At 34.3% G+C, this 22,766-nt stretch overlaps 1 protein-coding gene and 1 long non-coding RNA gene across 5 annotated transcripts in view; one reads left to right on the top strand and one right to left on the bottom strand.

Moving 5' to 3' along the window:
• Positions 1-22,766, bottom strand: part of LOC127560768 (uncharacterized) — a 73,944-nt gene that overhangs the window by 44,745 nt on the left and 6,433 nt on the right. The window lies entirely within an intron of this gene.
• TEKT3 (tektin 3) overlaps positions 12,860-22,766 on the top strand; it is a 40,669-nt gene continuing 30,762 nt past the window's right edge. For 2 of the 4 annotated variants that reach the window (XM_051995597.1, XM_051995594.1), the window contains exons 1-2: positions 12,944-13,066; positions 19,187-19,793. In XM_051995597.1, coding sequence (XP_051851557.1) covers positions 19,215-19,793 — 579 coding nt within the window. In that variant the 5' untranslated portion in view covers positions 12,944-13,066; positions 19,187-19,214. The other 2 variants (XM_051995596.1, XM_051995595.1) reach the window with 2 other exon arrangements.

The following is a 22,766-nucleotide window of genomic DNA, read 5'->3' as shown; positions in this document are numbered from 1 at the left end:
CATTTTCCAGCTTCTAGCCACTACAAACAGGGCTGCCACAAATATTTTGGCACATACAGGTCCCTTTCCCTTCTTTAGTATCTCTTTGGGGTATAAGCCCAGTAGAAACACTGCTGGATCAAAGGGTATGCACAGTCTGATAACTTTTTGAGCATAGTTCAAAATTGCTCTCCAGAATGGCTGGATGTGTTCACAATTCCACCAACAATGTATCAGTGTCCCTGTTTTCCCACATCCCCCTCAACATTCTGCATTATCTTTCCCTGTCATTCTAGCCAATCTGACAGGTGTGTAGTGATCTCTAGTTCATGAAGTGTGATACTATCCCTGGAGGCAATGTGTTAAGAGTAGAAAGAGTAGAATATGGACTCAGAGAATCAGGGTTTAAATACTGGCTTGGTTATTACCATCTATGTAAAGTTAGGCAAGTCATTTCACCTCTCAGAATTTCGACTTCCTTTAAAATATAGGAGTCCTACCCACACTTAACATCTTAAACCAAGACAAGGTCAAAATAGGTTCATGACCTAGACATAAAGAATGAGATTATAAATAAATTAGAAGAACATAGCATAGTTTATCTCTCAGACCTGTGGAAGAGGAAGGAATTTATGATCAAAGAAGAACTAGAGATCATTATTGATCACAAAATAGAAATTTTTGATTATATCAAATTGAAAAGTTTTTTGTACAAACAAAACTAATGCATACAAGATTAGAAGGGAAACAATAAACTGGGAAAACATTTTTATAGTCAAAGATTCTGATAAAGGCCTCATTTCCGAAATATATAGAGAATTGACTCTAATTTATAAGAAATAAAACCATTCTCCAGTTGATAAATGGTCAAAGGATATGAACAGACAATTCTCAGATGAAGAAATTGAAACTATTTCTAGCCATATGAAAATATACTCCAAGTCATTATTAATCAGAGAAATGCAAATTAAGACAACTCTGAGATACCACTACATACCTGTAAGATTGGCTAGAATGACAGGGGAAGATATTATGGAATGTTGGAGGGGATGTGGGAAAACTGGGACACTGATACATCCAGCCATTCTGGAGAGCAATTTGGAACTATGCTCAAAAAGTTATGAAACTGGATCCCTTTGATCCAGCATTGCTACTACTGGAATTATACCCCAAAGAGATACTAAAGAAGGAAAAGGGACCTGTATGTGCAAGAATGTTTGTGATAGCCCTCTGTAGTGGTCAGAAACTGGAAACTGAGTGGCTGCCCTTCAATTGGAAAATGACTGAATAAATTGTGATATATGAATATTATGGAATTTTATTGTTCTGTAAGAAATGACCAGCAGAATGATTTCAGAAAGGCCTGGAGTGACTTACATGAACTTACGCTGAGTGAAATGAGCAGGACCAGGAGATTATTATATACTTCAACAACAATACTATATGATGATCAATTCTAATAGACATGGCCCTTGAAGAGGCCCTTGAAGATTAATAATCTCATTGTTGAAGACAATGAGATGAACCAAATCAGTTCCAATAGAGCAGTAATGAATTGAACCAGCTATACTCAGTGAAAGAATTCTGGGAGATGATTATGAACCACTACATAGAATTCCCAATCCCTCTATTTTTGTCCTCCTGCATTTTTTATTTCCTTCACAGGCTAATTGTACACTATTTCAAAGTCTGATTCTTTTTGTACAGCAAAATAATTATATAGACATGTATACATATATTGTATTTAACTTAAATGAAAAAAAAAAATAGGAGTCCCAGCTCTGAATCTATGATTCTATCACTGACTTGAACTGTTTGCTATTTGGAATAAGCTTACTTATCCCAATCTACTCCCACAATGGTATTCTGGGTTTTTTTCTGAGTTTTAGGGGTAACATTATTGGATTTGAGTAAAGTAGGAGTAAATACATTCCAAATACTTGCCATTGTGGATCATAAGCCCTACTTGGATATGGTATGTTATTTTAAAAAATCAATCACTATTACACTTTTAGCTTTTAAACATAAAATGTTTAAGAAATGATAAGGCAAAAGCAAAAATAATTACAACTGTACAGCTATTCAATATAAATATATTCATTAATTCTAGAGTGTAGAACAGAAAACTCCCCAAGCCTCCTTTTATAGAGGTTTCAGAATTTCCAGACAATTCTTCATCTTCTATTAGCTAGTTTGCTTGGTTTTGACTCTACCAATATCATGCTCTTTCACTAGAGAGTCACAACTCTGGAAAAGTATACTTGAAAGAAGTATACTTCGAACAAGATGTTAACTCAGAGGAATTGACAAAACAATGGTTATCTACTTTACATATACTTAGTACTTAGCATGGTGATGTAATAGTTCTCTAATTCATACATATTCAGTATGTTGTAATGATGTAATTGTAATAGTATATAAGAACTGGGGACAGGAAGTCAGAAGTCAGACAAAAGTCAGACTGGCAGACTGCTAGAGGAGACTGGGTCAGACTATGATAGACACAGACTGTGTAAGAGGCAATAAAGACTTTGGACTCTATTCTTGTCCATTCTCATGGTGTCTATCCTGCCTTTCTGAGACCAAGGCCCTTCTGGAGGACCTCCAGAAAGCTAGCCCGAACATTACAGTATATGTTTATTTTTCTCTTTGAATCCACAGCATCTAGCATGATATCTTACCCATAGAAGGTGCTTGATGAATACTTATTGACCTAAATTGGCAATATGTAGAGTAAGGAATTTATATATTATTCTCTAGGCAATGAACAAAGTTTATAAGTTTTTGATGACTTGAGTAACACATTAAGCATTAGGAAAATTATTTGAGAAGTGACAAGTGAGAGTGCAGGTAGGCCTTCAACAGGTATAAATAACAGTATCCTTGATTCCTCTCCCTCTCCCCATTTTAGCTAGCTTTTGTATATTGTCTTTTTCCATTAGCTCCTTGAGGCAAAAATTGTCTTTTCTTTTCTTATCTTCATTCTTACTGCTAAGCACAGTTCTTGGAACATAGGAGACATTTAATAAATGCTTATTGTATTGCATATTCAGTAACTCATGGTGTATACATATATTTGGATATTTTAACTTTGGGTCTTAAACTTTCCTACCTATACATGTGTCTGTCTAATACAATCTCACTAACCTAACAGAGATACATGAGTAAAGAAAACCCATGAGTTCAGCTTAACTTAAACTCTGGACTATAGGTGTTAACATTTTAGTCTACTCATGAAAAATCTGTCCCCACATTAAGCCACTTCTTTGCTAGTTTCTCCTTTTTTGTTCCTCATTCCTCTCATGTTAGATAAATCTCCCTCTTCTCTACTCTCTAACTCACAAAGCAACGACAAGTTATTTTTACTCACAATTACCCTTTAAAACATACTAAACAAGTGTTATCATATTATATAGTAACAAACAAGTCAGAGAACTTCAAAACATCATAAATTGTCTCTGTGGGCAATATACGATCAGATTGCTCCTCTCTCAATTGAATTATATATCAGTAATTAATGTCTTGTTACAAAACCAAACTCACAGTAAAACTTCTAAATCAGCATCCAGCCTATATAACTAATAGCAAAACTACTGCAGAGTCTTTCCTCTCTATTTTTTTTCTCAAATAAGAAGAGGGTGACAGGAAAAATAGACATCTCTGAGAAGCTTTTTTACTGTTATTTATAATTTAGTTATGTTCAACTCTTCATTATTCCATTTGTTTGTTTGTTTGTTTTTTGGCAAAGATATTTGAATAGTTTGCCAGATGAGGAAACTGAGATAAAAATAAGTGACTTGTCCATAGTCATACAATTAGTAAATGTCTAGATTTAAACTCAACTTTTCCTGACTCCAGCAGGATGAATACAGAGAGGCTTGGAGAGACTTACATGAACTGATGCTAAGTGAAATGAGCAGAACCAGGAGATCATTATACATTTCAACAACAATACTATATGAGGATGTATTCTGATGGAAGTGGATTTCTTCGACAAAGAAATCTAATTCAGTTTCAATTGATCAATGATGGACAGAAGCAGCTACACCCAAGAAACAAGAACAAGAACAAGAAAGTTCTTTCTTTAAAGAACACTGGGAAATGAATGTAAACTTTGCATTTTGGTTTTTCTTCCCGGGTTATTTTTACCTTCTGAATCCAATTCTCCCTGTGCAACAAGAGAACTGTTTGGTTTTGCACACATATATTGTATTTAGGATATATGGTGACATATTTAACATGTATAAGACTGCTTGCCATCTAAGGGAGGGAGTAGAAGGAGGGAGGGGAAAAGTCGGAACAGAAGTGAGTGCAAGGGATAATGTAAAAAATTACCCAGGCATGGGTTCTTCAATAAAATGTTATAATTATGAAAAAAAAATAAAAAAGAAAAGTAACTGAAATGTCTACAAAGCTCATTTTTCCTACACTAGCAGGCTCCTAGTCTTTTCTATAACCAATCTGCAAAACAGTACTTTTCTTATCAGATGACAAGCAATGAAGCTTTCCTGTCACCTGATAGCATCTACTGGCATCTCTATACCTCCTTTCCTTCTATGTTCTTAACTTTTCTGCACTTGCTGGTTTTTTTCCTCTGTATCTAATGACTTGCCTATGGGTGGCAAGTGACATATATTTCCTTTGTAATATAAAACTCATGAAATCCAACCCATTAGATTGTGAGCTCCTCTTAGTCTATTTATCTGAGGAGATTGTTCTCTATTAGGTTCTTCTCATAAGAGTCTCCTCATATTTTAGTGGGAAATGTGTATTTCTTCACCCACAGACTTTATGTTTTTTTTCATTTCTCTTTCTCCCCAATCAGAAAACCAATCCATACACAAAAGGAGCAGAACTCTATATATTCCACACATTAATTTAATGTTTTATTTAATACAAAGATTTTTATGTCCTTTCAAAAACCAAATTTCTCACATACGGGTAATATGAGTAATTACTCACTCTGTGATCCATTAAAGTCATCTTTCTGTGGTCAGTTTTATACATACACACACACACACACACACACACACACACACACACACACACATTCTCATTTCTTTTCTAAATTTGCCTTTTTCCTTAATTCCTTCTTCTCTCCTCTCTTTAGAAAAACTCCCATCGTTTACAAACTCCAATTCATTGCAGATCTCTTTCTTTTACATTCTATTTCTTAGTACTCATAGAAAACTAATTTTTTCAGGATGACACTGTATCTGATGATACAGCCTCTCCAGTGCTAATTTCTTTTTCCTCTTATTTATGACAATATTTTGAGCTAGAACGAGAAGCTGACATATTTCTCATTCCCCAGTGACATTTCTAGATACCTCTGCTGTTAGCACTTAGCAAATCTTCTCCATTATGATCCCCTCCAACTATCACCCTGTTAAATCCTTTTTGTCATCTATAAACCTCTAGGTCAAACTGCCTCCTTTCACAATTTCTTGTGTCAGTTCTTGTTTCATGGAATTCCTCTCTATCCAAAGTTACTTCAACCTCCCATTAGACACCCTGTCTTCCAGTTCATCAACCAAGGTAGTTTAAACTCTATCTCATCTACACAAAGAGAAGGGAATATTTTAGACTCCACTAAAGTATGTGAGTCTTATTTCATTGATGTGTGTAGCACTTCTAACAATGAAGACCAAATTCACACATAGCCCATCCTATGAAATTCTTGATCATGTCCTCCAACAAATTTCTATTGTTATTCCACCCAAGGATTGTAGAGGGCAGAACTTTGGAAAAGTATACTTGAAACAAGGTGTTAACTCAATGGAATTGATGAAACAATGATTATCTAGTTTACATATACTTAGTACTTAGCGTGGTGATGTAATAGTTCTACAATTGATGTAATTGTAATAGGGTATTTAAATTGAGGACAAAGTCAGTCACAGACATTCTATCTTTGACCAACATTGTGGTGGCTCTCTTGTCTCCAGCACTGAAGTCAGACTGGCAGACTGGCAGACTGCTGAGAGAGACTCAAAATAGGAAAGAGAAAATTATCTCAAAAAGAAGAATCTATTTTCTAGTAACACATGCCCTGGAAGTTCATTTACCTGAGGGGCCAGCTCTTCTACATATCTGTGGATCCAGTGGTACATTCAGTGCCTGGCATATCGTTAAAGCTTAGTAAATAAACATGATAATAACAAATGAATAAATAAATAAAAATTGATTGACTCTAGGACTCCAATTCACCATTTTAAAACCTATGCCTTACCTCTCTTTTCAGTCACCTTTTTCAAGGTCCTTTTTTTGAGACTAAAAGAAGAAAAAGAAGAAGAAGAAGAAGAGGAAGAAGAGGAAGAGAAGAGGAAGAAGGAAGAAGAAGGAAGAAGAAAAAGGAAGAAGAAGAAAGAAGAAGAAAAAGGAAGAAGAAAGAAAGAAGAGAAAGAACACTCCTTTATACATATGTGTACTGTAGCAATCAAATATTTCTGAGCCAATCTGAGCCCTTATGCATTTCCAGAATAACTTTAGAACAAAGCTGTCCACCTTGCTCACATAGGAAAATATTACATATATTGTCACAGTTGGTCAATTACATAGGGTTATTCTCAATGCCTCACTCTCTTTGTTTTCTCATATACAATCATTTACCAAATATTATTGATTCTAGGATCTTAATATCTTGCATAAAGATTTCTTTCTCTCCCAAACTCTCTACCAAACACACAGAAGTGAGGGTTCATCTCCAAGAAGGAAAAATAAAAAGTAGTAACATTAAAAGAAAAAAAAATTGTTTCCATACAAGCAAAACATGTTGATCTCAAAGATAAGTTGTGAAGTGACAACTTAAAAGATCATAGATCTCAGAAGAAGAGTCATGCACCAATTTGAAACTTGTGGTATGTGATGGTACTCTAAACCTAATTTCTTCCAGACTTCTTCCTAATTTCCCTAGCAGTTTTTGTTGAAGTAAGAATGTTTACCACAGTTGACATTTAAGATGCAAAAGTGATTTTTCTAGATGCTCCAAGTAATTATTAATCAAAGAAATGCATATTAAGACAACTCTGAGATACCACTACACACCTGTTAAATTGGCTAGAATGATAGGGAAAGATAATGCAGAATGCTGGAGGGGATGTGGGAAAACTGGGACACTGATCCATTGTTGGTGGAATAATGAATACATCCAGCCATTTTGTAGAGCAATTTGGAATTATGCTCAAAAAGCTATCAAACTGTGCATACCCTTTGACTCAGCAGTGTTACTACTGAGCTTATATTTCAAAGAGATTTTAAAGAAGGGAAAGGGACCTATGTGCAAGAATGTTTATGGCAGCCCTCTTTGTAGTGGCCAGAAACTGGAAACTGAGTGGAGGCCCATCAATTGGAGAATGGCTGAATAAATTGTGGTGTATGAATATTATGGAACATTATTGTTCTGTAAGAAATGATCAGCAGGATGATTTCAGAAAGGCCTGGAGAGGCTTACATGAACTTATGCTGAGTGCAATGAGCAGGACCAGAAGATCATTATATACTTCAACAACAATACTATATGATGATCAATTCTGATGGACGAGGCCCTCTTCAACAATGAGATGAACCAAATCAGTTCCAATAGAGCAGTAATGAACTGAATCAGCTACACCCAGTGAAAGAACTCTGGGAGATGATCATGAACTACTACATAGAATTCTCAATCTCTCTATTTTTGAACACCTGCATTTTTGATTTCCTTCACAGGCTAATTGTATACTATTTCAAAGTCTGATTCTTTTTATACAGCAAAATACCTGTTTTGGACATGTATACATATATTGTATTTAACTTATACTTTAACATATTTAACATGTATTGGTCAACCTGCCATCTGGGGGAAGGGGTGGAGGAAAGAGGGGAAAAATTGGAACAAAAGGACTTGCAACTGTCAGTGCTGAAAAATTACCTATGCATATATCTTGTAAATAAAAAGCTACAATAAAAAAAGAAAAAAAGTGATTTTTCTAAACTCTAGTTCTGACCAGTTTACTCTACCTGAGCTCCCCAGCCCAAGAAGGTTCAATAGCTCCCTATTATTTCCAAGATCAAATATAAAACCCTCGATTTTTTTTTTTCCTTTTACAACCTGGCTTCTTCCTATATTTCTAGTTTTGTTATACTTTCTCCCTTTCTGAATGTTTTACCCTACAGCCACAATGACCTTGCTGTTTCTTCCACAAGATTTTGTCTCCTGACTTCCTTTTCATAGATTATTTCTCATCTATGCCTGGAATACTTCCCCTCCTTCAACTTTTTGTCTTTTCTAGCTTCTTCCTTCAAGACTCAATTGAGTATTAGTGAATAAATTTAGATAATGTAATTTTATAGTATAGGAAGAGATCAGCTATGTGCAACTGATTTCTATATAATTATTTTGGTCTGTCTAAAAAATTGTTTTGTAGTTATATTAATAGAATTCCAATGTATATCTTGGTAGTTGGAATCTTAAATATTTTATACAGTTTGTAATTATTTTATTTTATTATTTTTATTAAAGCTTTTTACTTTCAAAACATATGCATGGATAATTTTTCAACATTAACTCTTACAAAACCTTGTGTTTCAATTCTCCCTCTTTCCCCCACCCCTTCCCTTAGATGGCAAGTAATCCAATATATGTTAAACATGGTTAAAAAAATACATGTTAAATCCAATATATGCATACATATTAATACAATTATCTTGTTGCACAAGAAAAATCAAATCCAAAAGAGAAAAAAAATAAGAAAGAAAATAAAATGCAAATAAACAACAACAAAAAGAGTGAAAATGTTATGTTGTGGTTCACATTCAATTCCCATAGTCCTCTCTGGACATACATGGCTTTCTTCATCACAAGATCATTGGAACTGACCAGAATCATCTCATTGTTGAAAAGAGTCACGTTCATCAGATTTGATTATTGTACAATGGTTCTGCTCATTTCACTTAGCATCAGTTCATGTAAGTCTCTGCAGCCCTCTCTAAAATCATCCTGCTGATTATTTCTTATATAACAATAATATTCCATAACATTCATATACCATAACTTATTCAGCCATTCTCTAACTGATGGGTATCGACTCAGTTTCCAGTTGTAATTATTTTAAATGGAATTTCTTTTTCTGTTTTTTTCTTTCCTGTAATAAACAGAAAAGCTAAGGACTTATGTAAGCTATCCTGCTCTTTTTTTTGTCTCAGTTTTTAGTTTAATCTTTAGGTTTCTCTAACTTAAATATTATAACATCTATTAAAAATGATCATTTCATTTCCTCTCCACCCATTCTTATTCTTTCAATAACTTTTTCTTTTCTTATTGCCACAGTTATAGCATATAACAAATATAGCATATCTACGATTGAATTACATTGGTGATTATGAAATTCTTTTTTCACTCTCAATCTTATTAGAAAGACCTCTCATTTATCACCATTGAATATAAAGTTAGCTCTCACTTTCAGATAGATAGCATGCATCATATTAAGAAAAGGTCTATATATTCTTATGATTCCTAGTATTTTGGGGAAGAAATAGCCATTGAATTTTTTTCAGACTTTTGTTTTGAAATTGATGTGATCAATAGATCACATTATGTTGTTTTCCTAACATGGAACCAAACCTGAACCACTGATAGAAATTCTTTGCTAGTATTTGTGTAATAAAATGTGCTAACATTTTGGGATTTGGAATTCAGAGTAATGAGCATTCCCATTCAACTCTGAGAGAGATTTGAACTACCATCATCTTTAATACAAAAGATAGACTGGATTTATACTTAGTACTTTTGAAGAAGATTCACAGTCTTTGAGAAAACAGGTGCTGAAGTTGTTACTATGGAGCATTTAGAGATTGTTCAGACACTGAAAATGCTAAGATCATCTACTACGTTCTGGTCCATTACCAATCAGACTTTTGTTTGACTTCATGACTGTGAAAGGGAGAGTGAAGCTGGCAACTTTGTTCAACTTTGCCTCATTTAAATACAGTTCACATGAGTCAAGATATTTTGCAATATCATTAATCTTCAAAAACAAAGGACAAAAAACAAGCCTTATACAATATTAGAGACAAGTATCATATGGACCTGAGGCTCATTATACTGTCCCCAGACTAGAAGTGAGCTTATTGTTATCATGGGGTGGGATTCATCAAATCTACAGCTTCTTACCTAAAAGAGAAGACTGAAAGGAGATTATTAACCAAGTAAGTCATACCATTCCCCAAGGAGGATATTAGCAAGGCCTGCTGGATAGTTTTATTTCTTGCTAGAAGGAACTAAATAGTAGAAAAAGTTAAATGTTTTGTGATGTCTCCACTGTGATGTCTACTACTAATGGATTTTATTAAGTAATTTTTGGTAAATATTCACTAGAAATGGTGGTCTTTATTTTATCTTTTCTTCATTTAGATAACAAAGTCATTTTTTTTCCTAGAAGGTGTTATGGGCCAGAACTTGAAACGAGGTGCTAAGTCATTGGAATTGATAGAAACAATGCTTATGTACTTGATTCACACTTTTGGAGTTCACACCTTTGGGAGAGTTCACACATTTTTAAGAGAGTTTATATAAGGAGGAGCCCACTAAAGGACAAACCCACTAGGGACTCTGGGAGATTCATAAGTCAGGATTCAGTCAAGAGAGTCACAAGTGCAAGAGATTCACAAGTCAGAAGGACAAGCCCACTAAAGGAGGAGCCTACTAAAGGAGGAGCCCACTAGAGGAGGAGCCTACTAGAGGAGGAGCCCACTAAAGGAGGCAAGACATTCATTCCATTTTCCACCTTTGTGCTGGCTGGAGGCTTTGGATTCAGAGGGAGCTAGAGGCTAAAGTTGGCAGAGGCAAAGGACAAATGGCAAGAGCTCTCAGAACCAGGGAGAGAGTTAGGCCTCTAAGAAAGCTAACAGGGCTATTTTGGAAGAGACAAAAAAGGACTGGACTTTAACTCCTGGCTGTATTTGGAGTGATTATTACACTGAACTGAAATTAAGGTAGCCTCTAGAAGCCCCCCAAGAAAGCTGCTCACAGAGAATGATTATATTTTAGAGAAGAACACTATAGAAGGAATTTGGTGTGATTCCTTTTATGATTTTTTGCAGAAGCTTATGTAACATTAGAATTGATTGTTCTTTGAATGTTTCACAGAATTCATTTAGACAAAATTTGGTTTGATTTTTCCCCCTTTGTAATTTCCTTTATAGCTTAATACTCCCCCCCTCAAAAATGAGTTATTTAATTTATTCCTTATTATTATCCTATATGAAATTATGAGCAGACTGATTTCAGAAAAGCCTGGAAAGACTGATGCTTAGTGAAGTGAAAAGAACCAAAAGAACACTGTAAACAATAACAAGATTATGTAATGATTAACTGTGATAGACTTGACTCTTTTTTAACAATGTGGTGATTCAAGGCAATTCCAATAGAAAGTGCCATTTGAATCCAAAGAGAAAACAATGGATTCTGAATATAGATCAAAGCATAGTATTTTCACATTTTAGTTGTTTACTTGTTTTTTTTCCTTTAGCTCTGATTTTTCTTGTGTAGAATGACAAATATAAAAATATGTTTAGAAGAATTGCACATGTTTAATCAAGAATTGCATGCTGTCTCAGTGAATAGAAAGGAGGGAAAAGATAGAGAAAAAATTGAAATACAAGATTTTGCAAAGATGAACATTGAAAATTAACTTTGCATGTACTTGGAAAAATAAATAAATTTGTTCTTCCCTATGTTTATTAATTTCCCTGACAAATTCAATGTAATCATTTTTTTTCTTGCTCTGTTAGTTTGAGGCGGTTGAGTTGTCAATTTTGTTGGCATTTAATTACATAATCATTTTTTAAATTCCCTTAATTTTCTTTTCATTTATTGAGGCTTTTTTCAATTTTGATATAGATCATTTGATTTTCTTTTCTCTTCTTAAATCATTTTAATGAATATTTCATTTTGTCAGTTTTTCCACTAAAATTCAGCTATTTTATGTTAGTTTTTTGAGTTTTTCCCTTCTTTTCTTTGATTTTTAAGTATCAATTTTATGTTTAGTTATGGATTTTTATTTATTATCTTCCTAGATTTTTAAAAAAGTTTTGCATCCAATGCATTACTTTGTTTCTAATTCATTATTTGTTTATGAAATTGTATAATACTCTCCTTTTAAGGGCTTTTGTTTTATGAAGGGGGAAACACTACTAACCACTGAGGGTCTGGGAAAGAAATCCTGCAGAAGGTAATACCTGAAAGAAACTAAGTATTCTTGGAGATATAGAAGAGGAAGAAATGTTTTCCAGGTATTAAGAAACATGCTATTTTAAATGCTTGGATAATGGAAATGGAAAGCTACACTTGGAAAAATTAACTAACTACAAATTTCATTTTGGTTGGAAGTAGGCTATGGCTATATTCTGAAGGGCTTTTAATTCTATTTTGTCCTAGATACAATAGGGACCAGTTCAAGGTTCTAGAGAAGGGAAGTGACATTATAATCAAATGATATTTTAGGAAGATATTTGGGCAGCGTTACTGAAGACAGCCGGGAGAAAGAGACTGAAGGGTTTGGAGTACAGAGCAGTGTATTGTAATAATCTAAATGACAAGACTTCAACAAAGGAAATAGTTGAGTTGCGAGCATAAGAATGATACAAGAGATACTGTGAAGATACAATAAAATCCATTCAGATGAGAGTTTCTAGCAAGAGATTGTTTTGCAGTAATGTTGGATCGAGGAAACTAGTAAACTCAGCTCCCTATTTATACCCTAATTGAACTCATTACTTTTAGATGTGTTTCTCAATTGGGAAGGGGGGCGCTTCCTGTACTGCCACAGTTGTTGCTATTTCGTTGTCCAGAGTTTTCGCCCCGCCCCCCTCCACCCTTCTTTCCCATTTGACCAATCGGCTCCTCGCCAGTGCTGCGCGTGGGAGACAGTTGAATACTCCACAGAGCCTAATGTCACAAAGTAGGAGACTGGCTGAAGTAGGTTCATCTCAATCTGAGGGAGCTGGGAGGCATCCCTGAGTAAGGGAGCCACAAGCCCGGCATAGGGGGGTGGTTGACTCTGTCTCGTTCCTTTTCTTGGTCACACCTTAGAGGTGAAACTGCTGAGAGGTGAGTGACCCCAGATGACACCAGCTTTCCTCAAACCGTCCAAGTTTATCTTCCTGGGGCAAGGAGTGTCGGGAATCACATTACAGGGAGCTCTTGTGAGGCCCCGTAGAGCAGTTCTTTCTCTTCCCAAATCTATTGCTAAGGGCAGTACATTCCTTTCCCCCACAATTCCAACCCACACAGACCTGACCCTGACTTGGACAGAGCCCGATTTATACACGAAAAACAAAACAGAAGCGACTTTAATGGAAAGATATTTGAATCTAGAGAGTCACAGATCTCAGATTTTAGAACTAGAAGAGATATCAGAGGCTATCTAGACTACCGTTCTCATTTCACAGATGAAGAAACTGAGTCACGAGAGAGTTTCAGTGGTTTGCCCAGTCATAAAACCAAGAAGGCTTGAAAGGGATTTGAATCCAGGTCTTCTTCCCTCCAAGTCTGGTTATCTATCTATACATGCCATTTTACCAAATTGGGACTTAATTCTGCTACTGATTGTCTATGTAATCTTGAGCGTTATTTCATCATTGGCTTCGTATTCTTGTTCTGTAAAAATCTCTGCATTTCCTGATAATCTACATACTTTCTTCTCCCCCTCCTTTCCCCCTTCCCCCCTCCCTCCTCCCCCCCCCCCCCGCAAATTCTTCCACTTTGCTTTGCCAACTAAAAACTACTAGAGTCCCTATTCCTACCAATTCCAGGTTCCCTTAGTCTGTTTAAATCCATTGCATTTTCTTTTCCTTATAACTTTAAATTTGCATTTGTGGACAACATTTTAATAAGAGATTATCCAGTTGTTCGTTATTTTTTGAAACAAGGAGAGAAAATCACAGAATGACATTTTTTAGCCTCCAACTCAGCATATTTTAAAAGCAGCTAGCAGTATTATTTTTCTTTCCCCCTATTGCTTAAGACAAAAAGAAATCGGGATGGGATGTAATATCTATTTGTTTTCCTCTTCTGAATGTCCCATATTGGCAGTTGATGTTGCTAGTAAGTTTACCTTTCTAATGGGAAGGAAAGATTGAAGCATAGGGAAAGATAAATTACCTCTTCTTGCCCCCTTTTTTGCAACTTTGTTTATTTTCTATCTGTACCTTTAAAGTATCTTTTTATCTCTAGGTAAAGATAAGTCCACTTTTATTGCATTCTGAATGTGTGTTTTCTATAGAGGAATGGGTAAGAAGGGGAAATGGGGAGGAGGAGATATGAAGAATATATTTTCATTATTCTCACATTTAAATGAAGCCAATTCCTGTGAAGCTTAAGTAGAAAAAAATTGTCAACCTATATTACACTTTCTATAGACACAAGAGGGGAGAGGTTAACAATCAAATTGTATATAATACATCACAGGAACATATTCTCTTTAATCATTACTGAGGTGATCAAAGTATTATATGCATTTAAAATAAAATTTCTTTTGAAATAGCATCTCAGAGCTATTCATATAATACACATTTCTTGTTTTATACATGAAACTCTGGCGGGGGGGCAGAGGCAAGGGAAGGAAAGGGGGAGAGAGAGACAGAGACAGATACAGAAAGTCGAGAGGAATAGGACTTTAGTGTAGGTGACATCTAATGTTATTAGTCTAAGGCACTGATATCAAACAAATAGATATGGGGATCACTAAACCATATATCAGGATTCCTGCTACCACTTAATCACTTAAAAAACCATGTAACACCAATATTTTATTGCTTTTCTTTTGTTAGTTATTTCCCAATACATTTTCCTCTTCACTCCGCTTGATTTCTTTGTCCATTATATTTTATTCTCTTTAATTTATAGTAAACACTTGTTCAGAAGGTAATAAAAATCAGCTTATATTTATCTCGAGACAAACCCATTATAAAACTACAGATAGCAAATAAGCAAGATATAAGAGAATAGGAAACTATGAGGATTCACAATGCCAATTTGTCAAATAGTTGTAAGATAAAGGAGGAAGAAGAAAGTGAAGAGGAAATAATCAGATTCCCATGAGAAAGCAAAGTCTGTTCAAGAAGAGAACTCTATTTAAAGTGTGTCAAGCCAGACCAGGCTCCAGACTTCTCATGACTATATTGAATTCAGGTTGCCAAGGAGATCTAAGCTAGTAAGTTCCAGGTTTCTGCCTTCTGTGATCTTTAGTTCTGTCTGGGGAAAAACTACACTTCTCATCAGCCCCCTTATAGATCAAAAGATACCTAAATAATTATTTACATAGATTTGGACACAACATGTTATAAATTTTAACCTTTCAAGTAAAACTTCAAGTATACTGCCTTTTTATATTTCATTCTCAACTAAAGCAAAGAGAAGAGCTACACTAGTATATAACAATTAAGATATTGAGATAACCTATCCAGTTATTTCAGGTAAAAACTTTTCTTAATGTAGCAGTCTGATTTCCACATTTGTTTATTAGCATAGGTCAAACCTATCTCTTTTATCTTTAAATTTTGTAACTTGTAAAAATAGTTTAGCAGTAGTTAATATATATTTTTATTTTAAGCAAATAAATAATTTTCCAAAGGGGCAAGGTTTCTGCCAATACCTTTCATTTTTATTTAGCATGCAAATAAATAATAGAGCAGCTTTAAATGCTAGCATCTTAAGAAATATAATAAGAAAGGAAACTGGCTTTTAATAAGCACCTTCTATGTGCCAGGCACTTTGTTAAATACTTTACAAATATCTCATTTTAACACAACAACCCTGGGAGGATGGTGCTATTCCATTTTATAGTTGGGTATTGCTATTCCCATTTTATAGTTGAGGAAATGGAAGCAGACAGAACTTAAGTGACTGATCTCAGAGTCAAAGCTACTAAGCAATTAAGGCCATATTTAAAGTCAGGTACTGACTCCGGGAACCAGTTCTCTACCCACTACACCACCAGTCTGAGGACTAAGGAAAGGCCTTGGAGTAACAATTGCTGTATAATAGAACTTTAAACAAGTGACTTAGATTTTCTGTATTTATCTTCTTTTTAAGGAAGTGCAAATCCATAGATTTTTATCAGTTGGAAAATTGGTAGAAAGAATGAGAGTTAAAAATACTTTTATGATTGTATGTATAACTAGACCTTTCCATTGATGACCTAGGGCTAGTAAAGATTATAGGTAAATTTTTATTATAATTATTGTTTATTAGAATGCATATAATATAAATTCCTTGAAGGCAAAGACCTTTAGAAATCATGTAGCCCACCCCATTTTGCATGATGTAACTGACTTATGGTGGTAAAACTGATTTTTCCTAGGTCAAAGCTGGAATTAGGACTCACTTTTCCTAACTCCTCCTACATATGGTAGTTATTTTCAAATATTTGACAACTTATTTTGGTATAATATGGCATAATGGATAGAGAGCTGACCCCAAACTCAGGAAGATCCAGGTTTAAGTGCCACCTCTGATACTGTTAATTATGTCACCTTCAGCAAGTCACTTCATCTGAAACTACAAATTGCAAAGAAAGTATTGATATGCATTGGTAGAGAGAGTTGCTTCACTTATATGTTTATATCATTGATAGCAGAGGATCCAGTATTGTCATTATTACTCTGCCACAGCCCAACCAGGGACCCTAAATATTTTCTAGTTATTTTAATTGTTCTTCATTCTTTGAGGATTATTTTGTAATGAAACCTATACAGGCATGTTGTATATTTTGGTAGATTGATTCACAGATAACTGATATATTTTATAGTGATTTTAAATAAAAATTTCCCTTTAGTATTATTGTATTATGTGTATGTTTTTGATTTTTGATAATTTATTTTGAAGCCTGAAACTTAATTAAAATATTATTTTTCTTAATTAGTGGCCTTGCTGATTCCCTAGGATTTTTCATGTAAGATATCATATTATCAACCAATAGATATTCTGTAGAAGATAAGGTGAAAGCTCACCTTTAAGAGTTTAAGGGAATGGGAGTGCAGAGTGGGAGAGACAGACACTAGATATGAGGATTTTTTTTTCCTCAAGGCAAAAGCAGAAAGGAATTTTATTACAATCTCATGAGAAAGGGTGTCTCCTTCCCCACATAAGCAGATAGGCAAGGAGAGACAAAGCCCAGTTAACAGACAAGAATTATATAGGGTCCTGGCTAACATTCCCTATAGGCTGGATCTTTGCCCTGATTAGCCAGGACAAATGACCTCACATTCTAAATCATGGATGAGGAAAACTTTCAACCTAACCACATCTTTAGAATTACTAATTTACCTTATTTGGGAATTTTAATACCAAGGTGGCCCCAACTTAGTCTCACAAAGAAAAGGTCCCACTCTTTGTAACCCATGTGATTTCTAGAGAGAGAAACCTGTCCCTGGGGCACTAGCTGACCCTCACTCACTCTTTAGAACACTGTCTCTATCTTGTGAGACAGCTTTCATAGTTCACTTCATTCAATTCCCCCCTCATTTGAAAGCTTCTCACACCAAAGTTTATACATGTTTTCAACTCCCACCACAAAAATCAGCAACAACAGAGGTGTTAAAATAGACAAACATATGCACCTAACAACAGATGGATGATAAGGTCAACACTCACTTTAGAATATAATGACCACATTTTTTTTGAATGGTGCTCATGGCTTGTACTGACCAATTGTCCTGATTATAAAAACTTGCTATTAGAGAAAAAAAAAAGCAGAGATATGATAGCATCAAAAGAAGTCCTTTAGGTCTTGACCTGAAAACACATACAGGCTATGGGATAAAGTATCCTTAACTCAGTTTTACTTCAGGTAACTGTCCTAATTTTAACAATTCCACCTTAAGCAGACACGGGAATAATCAAGTGGATTCTTATTCAAAAGAATACCACTGGGTTATTGAGTCAGAAGGATCCTACCTTAAGCAGAGGCCAAGATCTAACTTCTAATTCATTCCCAGATACAAACTTTCACCTTTAACAATTTCTTCTGAGTAACTTGTGGCATATTCCTTTCAGATGGTGGATCACTAGGTATGAGGTTTTTCAGAGTTCAAGGTTCCTGTGAGGAGGTAGGGATAGAGGATCATGGTTTGGAATTATTGTTCTCTACTCAGGTCAGACTTCATCTGGAGTACTATGTTCAATTGTGAGTACTTCATCTATTCATGTAGAAGAGAATAAGTTGGTAGAAAACTTGAAGATCATAACACACAAGCATCCAATTGAGGAAATTGAGGATATTTAAGCTTGACCTGAGTGAGAAGACAGACGATGGAAAAAATGGGTAGAAGTTACAGACAGGTAGACTTTTCCAGGGAAAACTTTGTAACCCTTAGAAACATCCAAAAGTGGAATTAGGCTCCCTTTGTAAAAATCTTTAAATGAAGACTGGATGTCTACTTCTTGGAGATGGGGTTCTTGTTCAAATAGATATAAACTAGGTAGGTCCTAACTTATTTCCCAGGCTATGAGATTTTGTGCTCTTCGGTCCAAAAGCCAAGTATTCAATCTTAAATTTCTGAAATAAAATTAAATAGTTTAACAGAGGCACTTTTAGTCTTTGCCACAGTTCAAAACTTGTCTAAGTAGAGGATGTACTGTGATTTCATTGAAGTTAAGGACTGTTATAAATTTTTGGTTTTGTGTGGAGCCTTAAACATATTAGGGAGTTATTAATATTTTAAAAATTAAATTAAAAGTATTTGAGATCATCAACTCAGGGGAGGATTAGCTGAAAAAGACAAAAGTTGTACTGTACTTTTTTTTTCATATATTCAGCATTACTTGGTTTAAGCACATTTCAATAGTATAGGATTAGACATTGTATTGAAGTAACTAATCACAATTATTATTGACCACAAAGTAAATTATTTACATGTGCTCTAAAGAAAAATATGATATATTTGTGTTTAATTCAATAGAATTTTTTCTAATTATATTGGTGAGTAAATGCTATTTTCATATTAAGAGTACTTAGAAATTCAAAGTTTATATTTGGGATATAGTTACAAATGATCAAAGTAGAGGTAATAATCAGGAAGAAAACTGCTTTTCCAACCTATATTTAGCTTTATATAACCCCCATAATAATAATAGGAATTACCATACAGCATAAAGATAAAAATGTTAGTTTTTAACTGTAGATTATTGTGAACTAAATAATCTTTTTTTCTGTTTTGGTTTATACAGGACAGACTTAGATAACGACTGTCCCAGCATGGAGCTTTTAGGATCTACCTTAACAGCAACTTATGCCCAACCTAGCCCAACACCTCCCAATTTTCTACCAGCCATCAGTACCATGGCTTCAAGTTATAAGAATCGATTTCCTAACTATGCCTTGACTCATAGCTTGAGCCTTTCAGGGAGACCAAGCACATATTGTAAAGGAACTTCTCACTCACCTACTTTAGCTACATTATCCAGAGGAACTGAGGGATTGGGTGAGAAAAGGATGCTTCCCTTTGTTTCTAATAGAGCAGGACTTTTCACAAAATATACACGAGATGATTGGTACAAAGCCAGTCTAACAAATTACAAAGAGTCTGAAAGTTCCAGACATAATGCAGAAAAACTAAGAGTAGATACATCTCGGATGATTCAAGATAAAGATCAACAAACAAGAACTACCCAATCAGGTAGCACCAAAAACTTAGGAGAAAGAGTCAATGACATAGGATTTTGGAAATCAGAAATTATTCGTGAGTTGGATGAGATGATTGGAGAAACAAATGCTCTTACAGATATTAAGAAAAAGCTGGAGAGAGCTGTGGCTGAAACAGAAGCACCTCTTCAGGTAAATATTATATTTGGTGGTGAAATTTATTCTATGTTACATACTGCAATCCAGTAGATTACTTTCTTGTATCTACTGAAATATTTTAAGTAAATTAATGATAGCATAAATAATACACTTAATTATAATTTACCATAACTTAAAATGACTATCATCTAATCCATTTTACATAGTGTAAATTTTGTAGATTAGGAGGATACAGAAGAATTACTCAAATATGCCTTCGAGTATGGAGAAAAGATTCACTGTTATATCATACAATGAAACAAAATTAGCATAATCCTTTCTGATAGTATATTGAGGAAAAATATAATCTGCTACATGAGATGTATATACATACAATAGTATTAATGTCATGTTTAGCACAATATAAAACATTAAATAATCAGGCTTAATTATTCAATTCTTTCTCTTCTGCTTAAGTCATCTCTGCCTTTCTGTAGTCTGCAATTTAAAACTGTGTCTTCATTATCAGATTATATATATATATATATATATATATGTATATATATATATATATATATATACATATATATATATATATATATACATACATACATATATGTAAAACTTAAGGATCTTTATTGTTGCTTACTGTCAGATGATAAAAATCTCAAATATAAGTCAAAATTCAAGGAGATTGTTTTCTCTCTCACAAATACAAGCCAGAATTTAAGGAAAAAATAACATTGCTTTTTCTGGTACACAAATTTTTGTGGGGGAGAGATTTTTTTTCTGTTTTTTTTATTTTTTACATAGATGTCTTAAAAATTATTAAATACTATGTATTATCAATGTTTGTAATTATAGACAATTAGTATAATCTCCCAGACACATATTGAGAACCATTGACCTAATTCATCTTTCTACATAAACTTTACAAAACTGCCAGAGTTAGATAAACTACTCTTGATACTTGTTCTGTGAACTTGGGCAAATTCCAAATGGAATTTTTACTTTATTACCAATATTTTATTTTAATTTAGTTCAAAATTTTCCTTTGTTAACTTTTCATCAGTGTTAAACAGTTCTTACTGGTTCTCATATTCAGCTTGGTGCTACAGTACAGTACTGGTGGTACAGTATAGTAACAGAGTGCCTAATCTTTACATAAAGATTGCTAGAGGTTGTGTATTTCCTTAGTCTTAAATTGTAATATTATTCAATATTATCTGTGTGGTGTTGCATTTTTAATTAGTTAAATATATCCTAATTACATCTTAATTCCAGAGTATGGTAGATGCAATGAAGCCTGCAGGCCTCTTAAGTGTCTGATGCCTCTTGTATAGAGTAGATGGGCCTGGAGGTTGTGTTCAAATCCAGCCTCAGACATTTAACTAGCTATGTAACTCTGTGAAGAGTCACTTAACCTCTGTTTGCCTCAGTTTCTTCAACTACAAAATGGGATAATAATAGCACCTTCCTCTCAAGGTTGTTGTAAAGATCAAATGAGATGATATTTGTGAAGTGCTCAGCACAGTACCTGGTACATGCACCAGGCACTTTAAATAAATATTTCCATTTCCTATTCCATGACATTATCAGAGGAAATTTATTTTAACATATAATTAATTTTATATCTATATTTTCTCATTGTTGCAAAAATTTAATCAACCATATCTACATGACAATTTCTTGGATACTTTTTCTATGGAAAAAAATTAATTTTGTTATAGGAAAACACAATCATTAATTTTTCTGTTCCTTCAGAAAGAAGGTAAAAATCAAATATCAAATAATGTTCTCTAATTATCTCAAATAATCATTAGCTATAAATCAGTTTTCAACTATACCTGGATTGATTTTTGTTTTGATTTTTGTTAAGGGTCTTTTTGTGCTTCACACCACGTTACAAAGTGCAAAAAATAATTTCACTTAATCCACTGAATTGCCATACATTGTTCAGTGGTAGTGAAAGAGATGGTTTAATTGCACTTTGTACTCCCCCCTCCAAAAATAAACTTTCTTTTTTCTGTCTAATCTGAGGTATAGCTCTTCCACAACTTCTGTCTTGAGCTCAGGAACCAGATTCATTCTAAAGACAACCCAATGGCAAAGAGGTGGTATCAGGCTTCTTTCACCTCTTTTGTTTATTATGTCTCCACCAAGGAATAGAACTACAGGGAAAATTTATCTCTAAAATAAATATGGCTCATATCAATGGTATCTTCCCAAAGGCTTAACAAGGTATCCTAACAGATGCCAGATTCATAATACAATATAGCGATCAGGTATAGCACAGCTATTTATCTCCTCCATCAAAAAATGACTAAAGTGCACATGTGAACATTTATTTTACTTTTTTACTGTTAAGAATAACATTCAAGGTCTAGATCTTTTGGTCATCCAGGTGTGGTCTTTCATTCTTTTCTAGTTCAGAATGATACTGCTGACAGTTATTTTCTCATCTGAGAAATGGTTTAGTAGCAGGGAACATCTCTTATTGGAATATTAATGCCAATTCAAGAATTCCTGGCTTTTCATACTCATAAGATTATTTCCTAGGAAGGTAATCCATTTCTTAAAAAAAAAAAAGAAAGGAAGGAAGAAAAAAGAAATAGAAAGGAGAAAGTAACCAGGAATTCAGTCTATGAACCTCCTCTCAGGCCTCATGAATAAAAAAGCACAAGCAGATAACTGTGAGTTTTTCCTTTTAGTTGCCATTTTCAACATAGAGAAAAGAAATCACCTCTTCTTCACCTTATTGTAGGTCCAAGGGACATAGAATACAAAAGGCAAAGCTGGCCCCTCAGCTTACCTTGATGGGTACTTTTAGCTGGAGTTTTTCCTCCTTGGCTCTTAGTCACCAATCATCTTGAAGTCATGGAGCTAAGGTTTATATCTACCTCTATGAGAAGTATCCTTCCTAATAAAGGTCCATACCTTCTAATCTCACCAAGTTAACTGGGGAGTGTAGGGTGGTGTGTGTATGTGGGGTCATCAAATTGATTAGAGATTGATAAAAACTTTCAT

The sequence above is a fragment of the Antechinus flavipes genome, chromosome 4, assembly GCF_016432865.1.
Source record: "Antechinus flavipes isolate AdamAnt ecotype Samford, QLD, Australia chromosome 4, AdamAnt_v2, whole genome shotgun sequence".
NCBI classification, from domain to species: Eukaryota; Metazoa; Chordata; class Mammalia; order Dasyuromorphia; family Dasyuridae; genus Antechinus; species Antechinus flavipes.
This window is presented reverse-complemented; position numbering and strand designations above follow the sequence as displayed.